Source organism: Carassius auratus, chromosome 17 (assembly GCF_003368295.1).
Source record: "Carassius auratus strain Wakin chromosome 17, ASM336829v1, whole genome shotgun sequence".
NCBI classification, from domain to species: domain Eukaryota; kingdom Metazoa; phylum Chordata; class Actinopteri; order Cypriniformes; family Cyprinidae; genus Carassius; species Carassius auratus.
The window spans coordinates 8832109-8855140 of NC_039259.1; the positions used below are offsets into that span (position 1 = coordinate 8832109).

General features: G+C 37.3%; 1 protein-coding gene across 1 annotated transcript; it reads right to left on the minus strand.

Moving 5' to 3' along the window:
* Positions 1–253: 253 nt before the first annotated feature.
* On the minus strand, positions 254–21293 carry htra1a (HtrA serine peptidase 1a). The gene is made up of 9 exons (XM_026285614.1): positions 20657–21293; positions 12013–12115; positions 11661–11865; positions 4085–4279; positions 3864–3896; positions 2595–2709; positions 2432–2489; positions 2110–2205; positions 254–852 (listed from the first exon to the last, which is right to left on the minus strand). The coding sequence occupies exons 1-9, from the start codon at positions 21120–21122 to the stop codon at positions 684–686; spliced, it is 1440 nt and encodes a 479-aa protein (XP_026141399.1). The 5' UTR covers positions 21123–21293; the 3' UTR covers positions 254–683.
* Positions 21294–23032: the final 1739 nt, after the last annotated feature.

Below are 23032 nucleotides of genomic sequence, written 5' to 3' on the forward strand. Positions count from 1 at the left end.
TTGAACATTACTTCCTCCAGATTCTTTAATAAACAGAAAGTTCAACAGAACTTCAAGAGAATCTAATATTGTGATGTAGAGGTCTAAAGTACCACCTGTAACTTCCATTAATGTCTCGGTAACATAAACATGTTTTGTCATGGTGTAATGTTTTTCAGCATTTTTGTTCTTTCAGTTTCTGGTGCAATTGTAGTCTTTGCCAATGTATCAAATAAACTTTTATTAAAAACATAGAAAAAAAAATCTAGAAAAGCGCAATATCAAAAGGTTTTTAATTTTTTCAACAACAAAAATGTAAATTTATTTTACAAAAATGGTTAGAAATTCCAATCAGGTTCTGTAAAGCTCCTCAAGTTGCTGTGCACTATATTGTTGGGTAATGAAAGAGCATATCTATCTATATTCTGGAAAATCTAATCTTGTCCAATGGTTAATGTTGAACAGTAAACAGTAGTAGCATCCTCTAAATCATTCATTTTGATTAAAAAAAAAAAAAAAAACATTAATAAATGTGAATCTACATCACTGTGCTCTGTACAGTCTAAAATCTCAGGCTGAGCTTTCACCCTGCCTGTCATTTCAAGAACAAGGACATTTGGCCAGATGTCCCTCGTAGGGGCGGGGCAGAGGACACACCCGGTAAGTTCATTGGTGGGGTTGATGAACACCAGCTCTGTTCAGGGTCAAGGGTCAATCTCCATGGGAATGATAGTGAGGATAACGTCCTCGTTGCCACGTCGAACCACCACACGTAAACTGGAGTCCTTTTTGATGGCTGCACTCACATCCGTTGCGGAGGAGATCCGCTGACCATTGATAGAAATGATGACGTCATTCTCCTTAAGTCCACCTCTGCAGAAGAGACAGAGAAGAGGGAAAAAAACATTTAAGGAGGAAGACTACAGAGCACTAATATAATTAATTTTGATTAAAGTATCCTAATCTGTTCAGAGTTTATATCACAGAAACTGAAACCTCTCCAGCACAAATCAAAAACTGCTGGACTTCCCAGAATTACTCCAAAATAGCTTCCAAACCCAACCCTTAAGGATGTGCGTAATGTATTTTTACAGTTGTTGTAGAACTGTATGCTTCTTCAAATAGTGCAAGCATAATGGCTCTATAATTCAGTCCTTATCACTTTAAATGACATCATATTTCAGAAATAGACACCTACATCTATATTAGGTCAAATAAAACACATTCACACGCCCTCACAGAGTAACGATCTAGGTTATATACTAGACTTCGCAAGTGCTTCCTGTTTGTTGGACTGCAAGTGTGACATTTGGTGATCATCTGTTATGCAATTGTGAATCATAAGCATAGTGGTGTCGCGCCGAGAGGAGAGAAGCAGTTGTTTGTATGTCTGGGTGCCATCTGAGCTTGTTCTTAACATGTCCAAGCTTTTTGGAAAACTAAAAATGGATCAGGATGTGGTGGGCAGTGGATAGGACTGTGGTTGTGGAATTATATCAAAACAACATTTCATGCACAAAGAATTTCATCATATGAACCTGCAAAACCTAAATTTGCCTTTAAGTACTCATTTGCTTTTGATTTGTAACAAGCATATAATAAAAACAAGATGCCCTTAAAATGTTCACGGATATGATGTGGCAGTGACAAGACCTGAGTCATAGGTTTTCTCGTTAATCAACATGTTAATCATCATGTTGTTCAAAACCTGTTTGACTCATAGGTGTTGGAAAGACATGAGGATGCATAAAAGACAACAGAACTTCCATTTTTAGGTGAACTATTCTTTTAATTTAAATGCATTTTCAGCACCCTTCATGCCTCTCGCTCTTGCACAAGTGTATTTTGTCTGAGTCAGTAAACATGATGGGCTGGAATAATGAACATCAGCAGGTTGTGTGTGTATGTGTGTGTGTGTGTGTGAGAGAGAGAGAGTGTGTGTGTTCTGATAGGTGGGGGTCAAACACAAATTTAAAACATATGGAGACAAATGGAGCCAAAGACAATATCCTTCCAAGCATGACGGCAGAGAGCATGTGGCCAGTAAAAACAACATGAATTCTGGCAAATGAGTTGACCTGCACTCTTGACCTGCTTGGCATTGTGGGACTTTGAGTTTTGGTGACTCACGCTGCAGCTGGGGTTTTAGAGATGACCTCAGTCACATAGGCTCCTGATGTGATGTCAGGGAAGTCGCGCAGTCGACCTCTCAGCTCTTTGGACAGTCTGTGAGAAGGAATGAATGATATCAGATCAATTTTTCCCTCCAGAAAAAAAAAAAAAACCTTCAATAGCTCTAAATTATAATACGGTACTATAAATCACACGGAGTGTAAAAACAGAAATCTCACAAAATTATATAATCATCGAAGATCTTCCTTAAGGTCAAGATAGAAACCATATTAAATTAGGTTTTCATTAATTTGATGCATGGAAGTGATTATGTACTCACGCAGGAGTTAGGGTCATCATACGAACACCAATGTATCTTTTCTTAGTCGCTCCTCGACCTGTAAAACAGCCAAAAGAACATAATCAAAGTTGCAACACAGCAAATAATTAGGCAACAAAGTCTATTTCATATATTATTTCTTGATATGAATGTACAGTCGTACCTCTGGCCAGTCTGTCATACGACTCAGCCAGAAATTGTCGTATCTTGTCTGATGGAATAGCGAAGGAGATTCCAGCCGTCACTTTCAGTGTGTTGATCCCAATCACTTCACCATCCTATAGGAAAAACCTTACACTCTCAGTCAAATATTAAATAACTTTTATATATTTTTTTTTTATCATGTATACTTGACTGTTTCCCTTAGCAAACCAATCAAAAACACACATAATCTATTATGGCTCTTAGGCATCACTTGCTATATTACATTCAATTCTTACATAATATAGCCTGCTGAAATAAACCATTTAAATCATCTAAAATCAAATCAATGTTACTATTGGAAACAAAAAAAAATACTTAAAAGCATATTAAATAATATTAATTAAATAATAACATTAATAGGGAAGTTGTGGCCTAGTGGTTACAGAGTTTGACTCCTAACCCTAGGGTTGTGGGTTTGAGTCTCGGGCCGGCAATACCACGACTTAGGTACCCTTGAGCAAGGCACCGAACCCCCAATTGCTCCCCGGGTGCCACAGCATAAATGGCTGCCCACTGCTCTGGGTGTGTGTGTGTGTGTTCACTGCTCTGTGTATGTGCACTTTCGATGGGTTAAATGCAGAGCATGAATTCTGAGTGTGGGTCACCATACTTGGCTGTATGTCACTTCCACATATAATAGTACATGTATAATACTCAAATTAATATTTAATGTCAATTAATTTATTTATTTGCCATGTAATACTGAAAATTACATGATTTATAGTCTGAAGGTTACATCATAAAAAAAACTTAAAAAGATATGCCTTTTTTACTCATATGACTGATTGTTTGAGTTCCACCCATAGACTGTATAAAAAAGTGACATTACCCGTTGGTTTCTGAAGAGCGATTTTGAAGCCTAAAGTACCAGGCAGTAAATATAAAACATTTTCTGCTGTAAATATGGGCATTTTAACAGCGGGACTCTATGGGACTGACTCCCTTTTGGAGCCAGTCTCTAGTGTCCAGTTGATTAATTTTTTTTTTAGTCACTTCTGTGTTGGTTTCACGAGAGAGAGAGAGAGCACTGGGCTGCTGCTGGGTTCCACACCATGTTAAATTAGTCTCACTGGGGTAACATTACTGTAACATCAGACACATGCATTCTGGGAAAATAAGCCTTAACTACTGTATTACCACACAATCATGCTCTGTGGAAATAAAAGTAGTATTTATGCATGTTCATATGGGATATTATTCAACAGTTTTGGAATGAGGAAATGCTCACCAGATTGACTAATGGTCCTCCTGAGTTGCCATACTGTAAAAAAGACATTTCATGTGTTAAGACACAGTTTATTTATTTTTGTTTTAGGCTTGATTTGTGTTCGCATGGATGTGTGAGAGGCACAGATTAAAATAACAAATAATAAAATATGTAATAAATAACTTCATAAATAAAATGGTTGTAGTAATTGTAGTAGTAAGCATTTGTAGTAATTCACTCACATTAATGATGGCGTCGGTCTGAATGTAATCCATATCTGAGTTTCGTAGACCCAACTCTTTCCCGCCTCTCTGCGTAGTGCTCACTATCCCTGTGGTCACTGTATTCTGGAGGGAAAATGGACTGCCGATAGCGACCACAAATTCTCCCGGTCTAAGGTCAGCCGATCGGCCGAGAAGGAGCACAGGAAGCTTACTCTGAAAGAGAGAAAAGTCATACATGTCTGTTACGTACAGAATACAGCCTTTATTTTAGAACCTACTCATGAGACAGAAATATCCCAACCCTTCACAATCCTAAAGCCTGCAAAAGTTTATAAAAATAACTTTAATTGAAATCCAATAGTGGCCACCCTACACAGCTGTTTTGACATTCTAGCAACTTTATGACATTGCAAAGTCAGTCATGTTATAAATGCTTATATGCAGGCGTTCCATAATTCTACCCTTCAGTTTCTTGAACTGCCCAGAACTGCCATACAAACAGTTCTATTCTAACACCTCTGTGCATCCGCTATCAAGTGTCTGCCTAACAGGAGTTTGGATATTCAGATCTCTGAAACCTTGTCGCCATGCAACCTTTATGACATCACGGAAAAGTAGGCACTTAGGACAGGATGGGACAAATCGGATTGCTGTTTTGCCCTTCCTGTGGGGAATCATTTATGGAATCTCCCCTCTCAACACAGGTGCTTGATTAGAAAGATCATTGTGACAACTGAATATGCTTGTTTAGCCATCACACTGGTGTCTATTTTGTTTACTGGCAGTAAAAATAGAGTCAGAGAGTGTGTAGCAGACACGCTGAGCTTGATAAGCACACCAGACGCACTTACGTTCACATTTTTAATGCATGTATTTGGGCTCTGTGTTTTAGGGATAGTTTAGGGCAAGCTGTATTTGCTTAAAAACCGTCAGCTAAAAGGTTTACAAGGGAAGTATACAATAATAATAACAAAAAAACTTATATTTTCAGTATTGCATCACATTAGATTGTTGTGCAATGTTTGTCTGAGCTCTCTAAAGCCTGATTTGAGGATGATACAAAGATGTTCTACAATACGACCAATACGTCTCAACAGCATACACAGTTACGGAAAACTAAATGTTTCTAACAATGACAATAACTTGAGAAAGAAACAAAATGGCTGCCTTGTTGCTGTTACAGCTTCAATTTAATCTGCACCTACCTAATGGAGAGGAAGGAAACTCAGCGCTGTAAACTGATCCTGAGCTTTTAACACGAGGTGAACTCTCAGCAAACTCGACCTGTGCTAACAGCGTTTTAAAATAGAAGAGGATAAAGATGACGATGACTTGCAAACTAGACAAGAAAATGTATCACTCTCTGATCCCTATACTAGGGCCAAACATGTGCAGTGATAAAGTGGCTATATTAAAGTTACATCAATGTGATTCTGTTCTTTAAATGTGAATTCAAGACCTCATGCTCATAACTTCCTTTTCAAGCAAGGTTAATTACAAAATATAAATATTTATATGGATATCAAAAAGCATGAACTAAACCCTCAATCTATTTCATTCCAGTTCTGTGGAATCCACCCTAATCAAGAACCCCACAGATGCAATATATATCCCTGCGATTATGTACGCGTTCCACAATCAATGAACAGCTACACACTGCTCATGTGCCTGATGGGAACATCAGTGCTCTATTGGGTAACCATTGCAAAAAGATGAGATCATTCTGCAAACACAAAGGTCACATTAGAACACTTATTAGCCACAATGAAGCTAAGTCAGCCATTTTGTGTCAATGTGGCATGCTAGTCAACCATTTTGTGTTTGTGTGAAATTATATGAAATTTCCATTTAACATCTGCATGGAAAAACCACACTGAAAGCTTCCCTCTCTATTTCTTGCCCTTTCTCCTCACCACAAAGATGACTCAGTGTTTATGTCCGAACTCAAAATACAGACTATTATCAGTATATTAGAGCAGTGATTATACATTGGCAGGATATCAAAAATGGCAGTCACAGGAGCTTAAATGATAAATGCTTTGTAATGTACTAAATATACCAATGAAGGCACAGCTGCAAACAATCAAAAAGAACCAAACAAACAAAATAAATTACAATAAAAATCAATGAATATATACTTATATATACTATCTATCTATCTATCTATCTATCTATCTATCTATCTATCTATCTATCTATCTATCTATCTATCTATATATATATATATATATATATATATATATATATATATATATATATATATATATATATACATATATATTCTCTGTATAGGCTATATATAAATTTAGCTGCTGTATTTACATAAATATTAGACAAGCTACCCAGATACACAACAGATGATGGTGACCTGTTACATTGATCATTTCAGCAGGTTGTGAGGTTACCATATTAGGCCATGAACTCCAATAAATCTCTACTTTGTGAGACTACAGGTCAGCAGTTCCTTATAAACATTTACCAGCAGAAACACCTGCATCCATCTGGCCTATAAAAGCATGAGAGTTACCGCAGGTGTCTTTGTTATTGATACTGCAGTCTGAGAACACCAGTCAATGTGGGACATGTAAAAACAGTCACACCCTCACCCAGTGCCAATGAAACAGAAGAATTTTGAGTAAGAAGACTTTGCCATTCCCATAAGACTTCCAAGTTAAGGCTAGGATTGATATTTCCAATGGAGACGTATAATGAAAAAAAAACCAGCAAAGAAAACCTGGAGAAATAATACTAAGTGTTTCTTCACCTGAAAAATTGGTAGTGATATATTTTATTTCTTTAGGTGATTTTAATTTCCTTTCAGTTCGTTTTAATCAAACAGCAGCTTGTAGACCTGAAACAGACATTTCCCCATGGGCAGCCCACAACCCTTCCAGTAGTTAATAAGCACTTATGCAGGTACAGAATGGGTAACATAGTCTGTCAAAGGTTTAGATTATGATTATAAGGTTGTTATTTAACTACACAGAGTTTCCACACAGGGTGACGTTCCCTGTGCAACTAAAAATGTGTGTCTGCCTTTAAACACCAGTTTACAGTTAGTCACAATCGGAACAAAAGCAGAAACAGCAGCATTCAAAGACATCATTAACTACTCACAGTAAAAAGTGACTAGGAACTGGAGATACTGAGATCACCGTCCACTCTGTCATCTTTGTGCCCGTCAGTAGGCACCTCATCCAATATTGTGCCTCTAATTACTACACTGTGAGCGACTTTAAAAGATAAGCGCCAGTCTGCAAGCACTAAATTCTCCACTTGGTGGGTTTGTGTAGGATGTGGCTGCAAGTTATTTTCAGTGAGTGAACTACTGAAGGTTTTTCCCAAAGGAAACCTCAGAGGTTTCTCCTTTAAAAGATCAGTAGACTTAATAGAGCTTTCAATTATGTTTCATTTAAGTATAGCCTAATCTTTGTCTTTGGGATTTCTCAGAAAAATTCCCTATGAGTAATAAAAACAGCTATAGATAACACAAATACTATAAAATGTTTGAATCAAACTGATTTTGTTCAGATTTAACTTTCAGACTTTTTAGTTTTTGTGGTAATGTCTGAGATATCAGTGACAATAACTATATTTTAATGCATGCTCAAACATTCAGTAATAATAAAACAATAATGTGCATTTTTTTTATTGCATATATATACACAAGTTATTATGGCTACAATCGTCCCCTGACAGAGGTTACTAAAACATGTATTTAATGCTTTAAATATTGTTTAATTAATTGTGATATGTATACTTGGACAGATGAGGATGTAGCTTGAATATGAAAAAATACTGTTAAGATCTCCTTTAAAAAACTCTAGAGGAGGCATGTGTGCTTACCAGGGCCCTTCTTTTGAAAAACAAAACTGAGATGTTGGAAACATCTTGGCTCCATTTGAAGCTCTTGTTGCATTTTGGAAGAAACAATTGAGATACTAAAAAAAAAAACATAATTGTGATTTTCCTTCTTTGTTATGTGTTCTTGGTGTTTTCAGCTGGACATATCAGCCTGGAACCAGGAATGATACTCTATACTTCAAACTTGAGACAAGTTCAGACTTGCAAGTTTCTGAGTGTGTTTAGGGGGAGGGGGGTTTCAGTGACACTATTTCCACGTCGCTGTCCCACATGCTAGTTTATACCATGTGTATCCTCTCTGCATTTGCACACTTTCACACTTGCTTCTGCATGGCCAAACCTGCTTCTCTGTTCCCACGTGTGATTCACATCTTACCCTGTAATATTAAATGACTCATTTTGGCCCAACCAGCAGTCAGCCACATTAGTAGTCTGGACTGCATTTCAGGCCACTGGAACATCGATAATCCAAAGAAAACCTGTGTGTGTGTGTGTGCACGCTACGTATTAGCCTTAAAGCTCTTAACTTAAACGGGAAACTTTCTCTTTGCTTTGGCTCACGACCAGAGCAGAGGAATGGAAAGGAAGACATGGGAGATTTACAAATGAGTTGACTAAATGTGTGATGGGCTGAGACATGAAAATGATTCATTTTCCTGGAGCTTCTGAGTTCGGGAACAGGAATGATGGGAAGTTCAACAGATCATGGAAGTTGGACCCTCAAGAGCTCCCCATCTGTATGCTCTTGCCTTGAATGTGGGTGAATTTTGTGTCCACATACACATACATATGGATTCATTTTAAGTCCCTGACCACATTTCCTCTCTCTCACTCTCTCTGAGAGGGAAAACACTTTCCCCTCTTTTCTGGCTGTTGCAGACAGAGTAATGATTTCCAGAGAGACAGACAGCCACCAATAAAGGGAGAGAGAAGGAGGAATAAAGATAGTGTGAAGGACAAAATATTGGGAAGAAAATAAATAATCTGCTCTATGACTCCCCTCTCAGTTAATCCATGTGCTGCCCATTTTCTGCATGTGTGAGACTGTGTTTTGTGAAATATATCCTCATTTCTTTCTCATCAAATCAAGGCATGTGCATACTATATGTGAGTTTAGATTGTGAAGTTTTTGGGAATAACTTATGAAAATTAGGGCTGGAACTAACAATTTTAACTATGAATACATCAATAAAAACCAAAGAAGCAAGACAATGGGTTCCAATCTCAATTCTGCATTTTCTAAGTAGTTAACTACAGTGAACCTGCACTTAGTGATGAGTATTGACATCAGATTTTTTTTTCTAGTTTAACCAGCTGTATTTTTGTGCAGGTTCACTGTAGTTAACTTACTTCTAGTGTAAACAACTACTGAAACATTCCTGTAGCTCAAATAGTACAGCATGGTGCTAGAAACACCAACGTCACGGTTTCAATTCCCAGAGAATGCATGAACTGACAAATACCTTGAAATACCATACTTAGAAATGCTTTCGAAGTAGCCTTAATTATGTTTACATGCACTTTAAAAGTACAATTTTGGTCAGACCAAAGCAGTAATTTATCTTCTTAAAATGCTATTCTTGTTTTATTTAGACTGTAAACGTTTCAGAATTGTTTTAAGAAATTGGATTACCAGACCTAAATAATGCGCCTGCAGTTCGGCTTCATCCAGCATGTTTACATGTAAATCAGACTTTAGACAACTTGAACTGTGGCTGGACTACAAAAAAAAAAAAAAAATCTATTTTAAATGTGAATGTAAACGTACTTTACAAACGTACGTTTTTACAGTACTGACCTACTTAAAACCTCTCAACATGCATTAGAAAAAGCGAAGAAATTGCAGTAATTGCTTACAGGGATACAGGCACACACAAGTTCTCTCCAACACACACGCACACACACTCAGTCCCCTCAGGGTCTTTGTAGGGCCTGATCATTTTCCAGAGCGTGACTTCCAAATCACTTGTGCTGTTCAAACCAATGCCCTTTTCTGCTTCTTTTGTTTTTGCTTTTCCCACATGCCCTGTTAGTTAGACGCAAGTGTTATATCAGAGATCAGAGACAAGTCTGTCTCTCTCAAACTCTCTCACTATTGCTCACACATACACATGACCATATGATGTCATTCAAAATCACTCACTCAAACTGGGGCAAACTCTTTAGCAGCTGGGTATTAAAGAGCCCACTGATTCAGTCCAGCAGCATCAGAAACACCAGCTGAGAGAGAGCTACATAAAACATCTCAGACTATAGGCACTGCTGTGGGATCTGTTTTGACTGCAGGGATCAGGATAAGAAACATTCGAGGAATCTGATCTTGGAGCAGTATGCATTCTTTGGGAACACCGGATCAGATTAAACATGTAGTCTGGGCTTGCGTGTGCTTTATTTCTCTGGAGAACATATGTTTAAGAGACTGAGTGATTGTGAGGTTAGGATTGTCAGCCAAGCATGCTGCCTGGTGTCTATCAGAAAGCACTGACATATATTTTAAGAGCCTGTACAGTGCACTGACCTGAGTGAGTGGGGGGTTGTGGGTAATATGACATTTTGCCTAAGACGCCTTAAAAGGATTGCATTGCTCATTTTGTATTTATGGGGTCAGTAATGTTCCTATTTTGGTTATATGAAAAGTCTCCTTTGCAAATATTACAGGGCTGTGTGAATGCAGTAATTGCTGAAATACAAATGCCAAGTTTGAATTCCTGCAATCTTTAGCTTGGCCATCTGTACTTTCCTGTAAATTAAACACTATTAGGTTATTCGGACTTGGTTTTTGATGTTGAACTAATAATACTTATCCTAAAAGAGAGCCTGGTGTGTTTAGTGCATTGCTGTTCGAATTCAGGCTTGAACCTCTTCAGTATAAACAATCAGGATCAAAAATAAAACCTCAGCTTCTATTTATAAACCACGGTGAGGCGGCTTCCTGTGTAAAAAGACATTATAAAACTGTTCAATCTGTCCACCTCAGTACACAAACCACACAGATGTTTGCTCTGTGGTGGGCTAAACATGCAAAGTGCCTGCTGAGAGAATCGGGTTCATTAGCAATCTGCTTCTCTTCTAGAGCATTACTTTAGCCTTCAAGTCACTGTGTGAATGTGTGCGTGCTTAAAAACACTTTTATGCTCGATGAAGAGAGTACAACATCTGTACCTGAGGCCTGGTAAACTTTCTCTATCTCTGTACGTTTTTATAAATTACATTTTCTTTACCTTACTCTGCATAATTTACCCTTGCATCTAGCTAAATTGGAGAAAAGGAATCCTGCAGTATGCCAATCTGAATGTTGTCATATAGTTACCTGCTATTTACCAGCTCAGATTTGTTTTTGAAGAGTATATATGGCACTGAACAGGATATAAAAAAAGAAACTTTTATTAAAATATAATAAAAAATAAATAAATTAAAAAAATTAACAGTGACAAAAGGTGCTTACCTTTCAAAAAATGTTGACTGTCAACATCAGGATGGCAAATTAAATATTATAGCTAAATAAATCTAATAAATTAATATTATATAATATTATAGCTGCTTTAATAATATGAACATAATAATAAACATAAAACAAACATCGAAAATAAACGAGCAAAATATATAAAGTAAAAAAATGTATTAGAAGTGCAATATTTTATGTTTTTTTTTCTAATGCTAAAAATGTGTACAATGTGTATCATATTCATGAAATGTGCTATAACAGCAGGACTGTGTTGGTTCTTCTTACCGGTGAATCGATCTTTATGAGAGCGATATCTGCTTTTTCATCAACATCCTTGATCTTAGCATCATACGAGGCTCCATTTTTAAGCTCCACCTTCACTCGGTTTTTATTGGCTACCACATGGGCGTTTGTCACAATGAGGCCGTCGTCAGACACCACAAACCCTGATCCACTCGCCACTGCCATTTCACGCTTTGAATACACCGTCCTAAACAAGACAGAATGAGTATGAAAAAGAAATGGAAACAGAGGTAAAGAGAGAGACATTTGATCAAACATTCCTCTTTATGATAGACTAATAACAATGTGAGAAACTCTTCTTCAATATAGACTAAAGATAATGTGAGAAACTTACTTGCGATACAGTTCAATATGAACCACGGCTGGGGCAATCTTCTCTACAACATCTGCAATGAAATTGTACTTGTATCTCAGGCTATTGGGGTTATCATGGATAGCTGAAACAAAAACAAAAAAGATGTAATGAGAATGTATAAAAGAATAAATGGACAGTAGAGGACAAAACATCTGAAAATATCAAATGACCACTTACACCAGTATACGTAAAGGAAAATGTGACAAGTTGTTAACTAAAAAAAGACAAGTGGTGGGATTTTTTTATTTAAATATATACATGGGACTTCTGTTGCTTACGTAAATCAGCATCACTAAGTCTCTCTCTCTCTCTCTCACACACACACACACACACACACACAGACATGTGAGGGGCAAGATCTGAGGAGTCTCTTGGAGGACTTGTCTGGAAATTTTGACTCCCGTCCTCTGTAATTTCACCATGAAGGAAAAGAAGTGAGAGATATTTTTTTTCCTTTCAACCAAAAGAGTTTATTATCAGCACTCAAAAGCTCATAATACACATAAAGTGTATGAAAATTGCTCTTTTAATTTCACTCTTTCATTTCATCACCCTCAGGGTTAGATTGTTGTGGTATGCATCACAGACTCAAATGAACAGATGACAGCAGCTGTCATTTGATCCAATCAGTTAAGACAGTCGCTGCAATGATGAAGGGGCCCCTTTCAATTATACAGGATATGGGACCCCAAGAAGACCTGGCTGTTGGAAAGTTCAAAAGACAAATGTGTCTGTTACCAGAGGGGTTCATCTAAGTGAGGGAACATTAAAATGAAAGAGTGGAGTGGTATATGAAGAGTTATAATGTTTGCTCAAGTGTAATTAAAGTAATATCCAGCGTGGCACTGACATTCATTCTGACCTAATTCAACATAATTATAGTTTTAACACCAAATATTCTCAGTTTTGTTGAAAAAAATGTTCCAGGTAATTTTCTCATCCATTTAACAACCTGTTGTTCCCACATGCTTCAAAGCTACTACCATCATTCCGGTCTCGAAGGAGCCATCTCCATCCTGCTTCAATGACTACCATCCAGTTGCAAGTACCCCTATTCTCATGAAGTGCTTTGAATGGCTATTCATGCACCACATCAAGTCTGCCCCCCCCCCTCCCTGGACCCCTTCCAGTTTGCAAACTGGTCCAACATCTCAAACGATGATGCCATCACCACTGCCCCTTTTATAAGATACCGGTGCCATTCCGATATTTTTAAAACGGACCAAGGCACTCCCTCGTGACCTTTTGTAAACTGTATTTATGACAAAGAAGTGCACAGATATCGATATTCTAACAATCTATCGATAAACACACCGTGTATCCTCTGTTTCTGTTTGACTCCGCCCATGCTGCTCCGCTGCAGTCTGTGGATTGAAGAGCACACTGAAAGACGGAGAGTAGACATGTCTGCCATTGTTTTCATATGAAATTTAAGCGGACTGACTCTGAGGGGATCGTGAATTTGTGCACAGTTTAGGGAGCTAAATTTAAAAAAAAGCCTACCGACGCCCATGCTTCTTGTGTACATTTCGGAGAACCAGGACAAATATTTCAATCGATCGCCCAGGCATTTAAGAGGCACCGAAATCTGCATTCTTATTCGGTTCACTGCAAACCGGTTCCATAGGTGGCACTGGGTTTCGGTACCCAACCCTCCTGCTGACCCACGACTGACCTTGACATCCCAGATTTTTTACACTTTTATCAGACAGAATAAGTTATTTTGCACTACAATCACTATATCTGCACTGTTTACTTCACTTATTTTCAATCTATCTGCCATGTGCTGCTTTGCTCATCTTTCTTTTTAGATTACCTATGTGTGTTGTTGTACTTTATTATCTGTATTTAATGTTCTACTGTTAGTGTTATCTTTATGCACCAAGGGTCTGAGAGTAATGCAATTTTAATTATCTGTATTTATGTACTGTACATGTGGAAGAACTGACAATAAAGCATACTTGATTTGACGACTAATTCTTGACTTTTAGCTTTCTTGTCTAAATACGTAAATATGCCAATATATGCCAAATATATATGCCCTTTTGTCCAAAAGTTTGCAGTCCATGTGATTTTTTTAATCTTTTTGAAGGAAGTGCCTTATGTTTACCAAGGCTGCATTTATCTGATAAAAAATTGTTACAACAATTCAGTGAAATATAACTTAATATATATATATTAATATTTTTTAAATGTACACAAGCTGGCTTTTCAGCAGTCATTAATCCAGTCTTTCTTTCAAAATCATATGCTGATCTGGTGTTCAAAAATTTATTACAAGCTCTGACTTGTGTGATAAACACATGAGTGGTGATGTATATATACAGTATGTGAATACTCATGCCTGTGTTTGAATACTGGTGATTTAGTGGTTACAAATCTGTCTGAAAGTTTGGGAATTTGATTTCCAGGGCTATTGTTGAACAGGAACAAGCAGAAACAGGTGGCTGAGGTCCATTCTGCTGTATTACTGCTGAGTAAACAGCATAAAAAGACCTAAGGTTCAACCCTGAGACTGCATCTATATTCATTCTCCTATGGAGAGTTTAGAACACTCAAAGGTTCTCTAAAAGATCAACTGTGCTTGAATATAAAGAACACAATTAAAGTCTTAAATCATCAAATGTCTAAATTCACCTAGTGTACATCAGACTGACTGGACTGGAGATTTACTCAGGGAAGTTGAAGGCCAAAGAATTCAAAACAAATCCACCCTTTAGCCATGCGATGGAAAAGTACGGCAGAAACAATAGAATCAGACATGCTTGTCTCATCTTGGCCCATGCTCAGATACTGCAATCCAAGAGGATCACAAAGATTTAAACATATCTATAACCTCTTATTATCAAAAAACAAAACAAACAAAAAACAAACAAACAAACAAAAACTTTCTAGGCATTTTATGAATTATTAGTGCATATTCTGGCCACACTTCCACCGCATCCTGTAAAATGATTTAACCAGTGCTACTGTTGATGCATTTATGGTTTAAGACTCCATAACCTTTGGTCTCAGAGCTGCAAGACCGTAACATCTGACAGTTAATCACAGTACCAACCCTTACAGAACTGAAACCACTGTTGACATTCACACCTGCATGTGCTTGTGAACCTGCTGACTCATTTCATCCAATGAAATGTTTGAACATACAGTACTGCACACAGAATTCAAACCATCACAACTAACCAACCTCTGTAGACCAACAGGAAAAAGGAAAAAAAAGTTTATTTTATGGTGACAGAATATCCAGTGTAGGGAGACTGACCAGTTCAATCCAAAATCACATGTTTTGAGAAAAGCTACCAGAACTAAGTAAATAAAAAACAGCAGTAAAACTCCTGGTCAAGATGGACAAAGTCCACTTTAAAATGATGCATTAGTAATCCAATAATGTAAAACACCTAATTATAAAATGGAGAGTTCCAACTCTAAATTCTGATTGGATGAGCCATTGTAAGATGCTGCGTTGCTTGGCAACATAAACATCCTGCAGTTAGGGTAATGTACTATAACATATCAGAACAATTGTTTGTCTCATTTCTGTCAAACCACCTTACATGTGGTTCATCATTTTTACTTAAGTAAAGATTTTAGTAAAGTTTAATTTTTTTGAACTACTGGGCTGGTATCTAAACCTACCGAGAATGTGCTTGGCCTGGGACTCAATACATCAAAAGCCTACATTTAGTCCGCATAAATATGAGGCCTTTGTGTTTTCACTGAAACACTGCCAGATTACAACATATGGTCTGAGAGAATGAAATTACATTTGTCCTAGAGATCCTGGATGTCTCTCCTGGGGAGTGCACTACTTTTCTTTTTGATTCCAGAAAAAGTCATCTTGAAATTTGGTGGATACATAAAACTTTTCATATTGCATGTTTAAGAAGAAAAGCAAAGACTTTTGGACAACAGATATTAAATGCTACCTAAAAATATATTTAGCATGTTACAGTAGGTTTACTATATCCACAATATGGAAGGCTCCAAGATAATAAATCTTCTAGCCAGATGTTCAAAGAGTTTGCGTTCAGTCAACTCAGGTATTTCTACCCAAGCCAGGAAATTTTTATAATATAAATTTGACATTTTTAACTTTCTATTCAACAAAACAATATATCAAGGTTTCCCACAAAAACAACCTAATTATTCATTAATTCACATTTTCTGAGCACCAAATCAATAGAAGGATTTCTGAAGAATCTGACAGTGACAACTAGAGTAATGCTGCTGAAAATTAAGCTTTGCTATAAAAGGAATAAAATACATTTAAAATACATTCACATAAAAAAACAAGTTGTTTTAAATTATAATTATATTTCACAATATTACTATTTTCCAATGCAGCGTTAGTAAGCATAAACCACTTTAAAAACATCTATAAAATCTTACCGTCCCAAATCTATTCTGAATCAGCTTCTGCACAGTTCTGGCATAGGAAGAGTTCACTCCTAGCTAGTACAGTTCTCACAAAAGTCAATAGAAAGGGTGAGGGATGAAACCTTGTAAACATGATGAACAGATCATGCCTTTGGCTCTGAGTTATAGTTATGGTGTCCAGTTACAGTTGTGTAAGCTCTGTCTGAGGACCCTCTGCAGGGTTTGTGAAGGATTCAGACTCGAGAAGTGTGTTTATTTGAGTTCAGTCGAGGCCTGCGTAGGTGAGCAGAGAGCAGGAAATGAGTCCTAACTCTAGGAAAGTCCTACTGGCCTATATTATACTACAGAAGCACAGAAACTAAAGGAGAGGTGGCTGTCACAGAAAGAGGGCTGGAAAAAAATTATTTGCAAGAGTCTGAGGAAAGGAAGAAGCTCTAGGCTCCAGGGGATTGAGAAAGAGAAATAAATGTATTTGATGAATCATGAATCATTAATAATGAGTCCCTTCTTTTCATGATACAGTCATAACAGATATAATTCACACCTGTCCATTCTTGTTCTCATAGATAGGCTAATTTACCGAGCATCTACTTATAGATCTGTGCGTGTTAGTGTCAGTAAAAAGAGTTCAAGCATTTGACTGCACTCATAAACAAACATGTCTTTCATAACATGCTAATTGAAGATAGTTAAACAAAAGCTGATTCTGGCCAAACAGAGCACACACACACATATACAAAGGACAAAACCTTACTCAGAATTTAAACAATACACATTATCGAAACAAAGAGACAATGAAAGAATGAGATACTTTTCTAACCATATCAAACCATCATCAGCAAAAGATCTCAGAGGCTGAGATTCATTGTTTGGGAGTTATAAACAGGATATGAAGGAAAGAGTTGACAAATAAATAGGTAAAGATGACCATGAAAATAAAAATCAGAGTAAATCTCACATATATTTCAACCATATCAATCAACTTTAGACAAATTTTAGTTGCACTTTAGTATACTTATACAGAAAATTAAGCATATTAAGCATGAATTTGTGTTAATTGAACGTTATTAATAAATAAATTATCATTACTTAAAAGCAAAACAATATATATTTTTTTAATTATGTAATGCAAAAACAACAACATCCACAAAAGCATTATACCTTTTTTTTGTATTCATACTGTTCATCATGGTAGTTTTGATTGCACTACCATTAATTTATGCAGATTTAAATAAAGAAATAGTGTTATAGTCTAATATCAAGAATCGCTGTACATAAAATAACAGGATTAACTTTAATTAGAATGTAATATTGTACAATAAACAAATAAATAGGCTTTTTTATTTACAAAAAATATATATATAGTATACATACACACACACACACACACACACACACACACACACCCACACACACACACACACACACACACCAACATACAGTATGTTTCTTTTCAAACAGAAAGAGAAAGAGAGCAGCCATAGATGGGTGAAATATGTGCCTTGTCAGCATTTGTAGGGCTACTAAAAAAATCTGGACGGGTCTGGATGGGATAAACTTCCTATGCGCGCCTATGAAATCCACAAAACTAACACATAGAACATAAAAAGACAGATATGCTGAGAGAGTGCATGACAGAATTTCAGTGCTATGGTTATACACAACACTCCATTAAAGAACTGTAATTCTTGGTTCTTAATACACACAACAAACAGCATGACCAAGAACAAAGACAATTCACAATGAAGAAGTGCCAGCAGAAAGAAAAAAAAAGGCAAAGACACAAAATACAATAAGCTGTGGGAAACAAGCCTGAAATGCTTAATGAAAACCATGCAAAAGAAGAAGAACACTGCCATGAACTTAAAACACAAACACTGCCCACTCCTCTTCTCCAGTTCAGGGCTCGTAAAAAGATCTCAGGATTTACTCAGAGGTCCAATGTGAATAAATCATTCACATAAACAAGAACATTCACTTAATCTGTTTCTTACTGCTTATACATAAAACTCACTTTGCAGGCAGCTCATTAGGTTTTGGAACAATTATAAATAAGTTTTAAGATGCCTAATTTTGCAAAATGTTCTTTTTAAGATTCCCTTCACAGTGAAGGCAATCACAGAATGCATTGCAACAAACGAAACTCAACATGGCAAAAGAGATGAAAAACAAATGTTAATGATACAGCAACTTCTATTTAAATATATATGAATGCCTTTTTCACTGGAGAAGGTGGATAATGGCCAGAACTGATGCTTTAAAGTTAAAAACGTCTTAAGGAATTGTTTATTACAAACACTCAGCTTTTCACTTCATAAGACAATAATTGATGGACTGTAGTTTGTGGATTTCTGTGATGTTTTATCAGCTGTTGGGACTCTCGTTTTGGTGAGCAAGAGATATAATGCTACATTTTTTCAAATCCATTCTGATGAAGAAACAAACTCTACATTTTGTATGGCCTGAGGATAAGCATATTTTCAGCAAATTTTCTTTTTGGGTAAACCATTCCTTCAAATCAGTGTTCATGAGTCAAATTGGTTTCTCTGCAGAACATTTCATATCATGTTACTTTAGGCTCCGGTAGACAACAAGGCTGTTTACTAGGTTCCAGAACAGTGCTAATATAATAGCTCAAGCTGCGATGTGAGTCTGGAAAGAATTTGGTGCCATCACTCCCATTCTCCTCATTGGGCTAGAGACGTGCAAGCCATTTCCTTTAGTCACAATCATCCAAAACAGACTAACACATCTAGTCTTGCAGGAGGGCGCCTTTCTGTTTCAGTAAAAATCTGTTTCTTGATGAATGCACAAGACTCACAATATGACCTAAATCTGCAGAAAGCAAAGATGTAGTGTGCAGAGAAGCAGGCAGGCCTTCAGATCCAGATGCAAATGACATCATGAGCTCTGCGGCACAGTGTGTTTTCTTTAGGAGAGGCCAGGACTTGGAAGCCACAGACCTCTCACAGCTTGGCACTTTGCTTTATTAGGCCAATATGCACAGAATAGACACGTCCACAGTTATGCCAAAAGTATCCTCAAATTTAAGCTTCTAAAGAACAGGCTGTGGAGTTCTGATACTCAACAGCTGATTTAAGGAGTTTATTCTATTGTAGCACAATTGTTAGTGAGCCAACAGTGTGTGATGATTCACTATCACAAATCCACTATCCAGACCAAGACAACTATCCACTTTCAGCCACAATTTAAGAGCCAGCATCTGCCAAAATGAATACACTGAAGCTCTTTCAGCAAGAATAATAATGAAACAGTGAAAACGATAAAGAGAAAGCACATTTCATTTCATTTAATTATATGAAATAGGAACTTTATTGTTTTAACACAATCTCATAAGATTAAATCCTTTACAACCTGCTCAAATTCATCTCTAATAACCTTCTATCTCACACAAATACACACACACACACAGAAAATAAGATGTGAGAGGCTTAATTTTAAGAGGTGAAACTATATATTCTGAGGGCACACACATTTACACAAGCTGCTCTGGTTTTTGTCCATTCAGTGGTCTTGATGAGTCAGACTGTGTTTCTGTACCTGATTAATAAGTGCTATGACCAAACTGCACGTGAGGGTCAAAATGCATTAAAACTAACTAATTATGACTGAGTGCAGAGACATGCGTAAGAAGCATGGCTGAAGTTGGGCCTTTGATCACTTTACCCTCAGTTTGAACTTGTGGATCACATAAATACTGTAGCAAGAATGGCACCATGTTCATCACAAACACGACAAAACAGACACAAACATGCTTGACTGTTTCTGTTACTGCTAGAGACTGAAAGGCATTTTCTTCTTGTATGCCAACCAAATATGACTAAAATCAGTCTGTCTGCTGTTTAATTGTATTAAAAGAAACAAACATTTCTAACCAAGAGGGTTCACAAAAGGAACAAGATCATAAAAATGGGGTGCACTGGCCGATGATGAATATACCATGCGGCAAAGATGTCTTCTGCATTTGTTGCCAACATCTGGACTCTCTCTTTCATGCAACCAAGCCATCATTCTATCTATCTATCTATCTATCTATCTATCTATCTATCTATCTATCTATCTATCTATCTATCTATCTGTCTGTCTATTATGTGAAATTAACTAGGTAGTTCTCATTATTCATAAGTAGCTTTTTATTTAGCACACATGGACTTATACTGTACCAGTGTAAAAAGTGTAAAGGAACAGACAAACTGTGTTGTGTTGAGGTAGCCCTACTCACAAGCCCCACACGCTCCGCGCTGTATGAAGAGCACCGGCGGCTGCTGGAGGCTCTGCGCTCGGTTACTGACTCGCTTCAGTTCGCATATGTTCCGATAGGAGACTCCGTCACTGCCGCACACCGGGTCGCTGCTTTTACACACGCAGATACCGTGTTTCCCTCTCCTCCTGACTGTAGCGGAGAAGCCCACTCCTCCGGTCACGGAGCACTCCAAACTCTCTCCACACACCGGGTCCCCCAGTTTACCGACCCCGCCGCACGCCTCTCCCTCTCCGGACGCGCACACTAGGCAGCAGTTGCAGTGATCCATCACCTGTCCTGTCGGACAGTCCTTTGGCATCGATGGACACATTGACTTATCGCACTGACTCGGACATCCGCCGATCACATAGCGTTTAATGAGGCGCGCATCAGTTTGCAGCGATGTTACCAAGACGCAGATGCAGAACACAGTTATCCAAATCATACTGATCAAAGTTAAATAAATAAGGAATGTTAATTGAAAACTTCGCGTTCTTAAGTTTCTAACGAGACCAACTGAGCTACCTCTAAGCGGGAATAATCTTTGGACCGAGCTTTGTAAATTCGGTGCACCGCGGGAGCGAGCACAGTGCGCGTCTCTTGAGTTTCTGCTGGCGCAGCGTTTATAAAAGCGCTCCGGATTCCACGCGCACACTTCACCACAATGACAACAAGCGCTCCGATTGGCCTGGATGTGGGAAAACTCTTTCAGACTCATGTGCAATATGAGTAAAGCGGTCTCTGATGCAAATCCAGTTCCTGAAATTGTAGTGAATACCTGCCTCTTCACAAAAACACAAATAAATAAAAAGAATAATTAAAAAAGGCAATGAACAAACAAGCAAGCAACCAAACAAATAAATAAACAAACTGCAAAACTGAAATAACTTTTAAATGATTCTGTCACTTTGTAAAAGTATAGCTCACCCAAAAAATAAATTACATCACTTGCTCATCAATCACTGCAGTGAATGAGTGCCTTCAGAAAAAGAGTCCAAACAACTGATTAAAACATCACAATAATTCATAAGAAACTGACGCAACTCCAGCACATCAGTTAACAAGTGAACAGTTGTGTGTTTGTAAAAAAACAAATCCATCATTAAGACTTCTGGTCAAAATATGAGTCAATAATCCACATTACTCTTCCTCCAGGGAAAAAGTCAGTTCCCTGTTGTCTTCTCACATCAAAATCCACAGACATATTTGTTTAAAACTGTTTTCAGTGGAGAAAATTGCCTTGTGGATATGCTTATTACAAACACAGAGCAAAACATTTGGTTGAATTATTCTTTTAAACATAGTTTTAACAATAAGATGTTATATGAAGCAGTAACATACATTAGTGAGGCCAGAGTGTTGTAAGACAGTTCCAATATCTGTAAATATTATTTGCTTCCCATAAAAGAGTAAAAGACAGCATACATATATATATATATATAAAACTTTTAAACTGTTACTCAAGGAGAGAGAATTCTAAAGACTCAGGTGTCAGTAGTTAAACGAGTAAAAAAACCACAGGAAGACAAATAAACTAATTCCTATCTACCACAAACATGCACAAGCACAAACGAAGAATGTATATCCGGGCGACTTTCTATGTGTTTCCATTGTTGTTATGGAAAACTATCACATTTATGAATCTAATGGTAAACAGAACCCACTCTCCAAATAGCAAATTAATTGAACCCATAATTAAAGCTTGCAACAAACAGAGTTATTTAATTGTGGCAGGCTGAGCTTCAACTTCCTGCTATAATTTACAGGCGCTTGAATTAAGCCTGATAAACATCTTTGTGGTAACACATGGACTGCAGAGTGTATGAATGAGAGTGAGTCCAGGAATTTTACAGGCCTATAATCCGTCTCGCAGAGCTTGTTCGCACACAAACTACATGTCTGAGATTCTAGTGGTAGGTCTATATTTATGATGCTGTGTGAAAAAAGAAAAAGAAACTGAATAAAAAATAATTAGTCTAAATACTAACTTTAAACACTTTCACTGACCAGCTCCTTAGGCTGTTTTTGTACTGGCGTCTTTACAAGGGATTTGGACATGGGAGAGGCCCCTGGCCCAAGGACTAGAGGGCTGGGTTGTTTTTGTGGTTAAGTGGAACTGAGAAACTCAAAGAGGGTGATTTTCTGGTTTTCCTTTGGGGAAAAAAAAACTATTAAGTTTGGCAGTTCTGACTAATGGTTTGGTTATGGTTATCTCATTAATATCAATGACAACAACACTGAAACGCAGCCAACACTAAACTGTAGGCGACTTGAAAAGACATGTCTGAAGATGGAGAATGAATAAGAGGAACATACTTTTCGCCTCTCTCCCAATATTATCACTGCTCAGACAAC

What these genes read in the sequence shown, in the direction of transcription:
- htra1a (XM_026285614.1), bottom strand. Translation starts at nt 21,122, where the DNA reads ATGATTTGGATAACTGTGTTCTGCATCTGCGTCTTGGTAACATCGCTG. An exon ending in GCGCGGAGCGTGTGGGGCTT is followed by an intron (nt 12,116 to 20,656) that starts GTGAGTAGGGCT and finishes TTTTTGTTTCAG; the next exon opens with CTATCCATGATAACCCCAAT. An exon ending in AGACCGACGCCATCATTAAT is followed by an intron (nt 3,897 to 4,084) that starts GTGAGTGAATTA and finishes TCTTTTTTACAG; the next exon opens with TATGGCAACTCAGGAGGACC.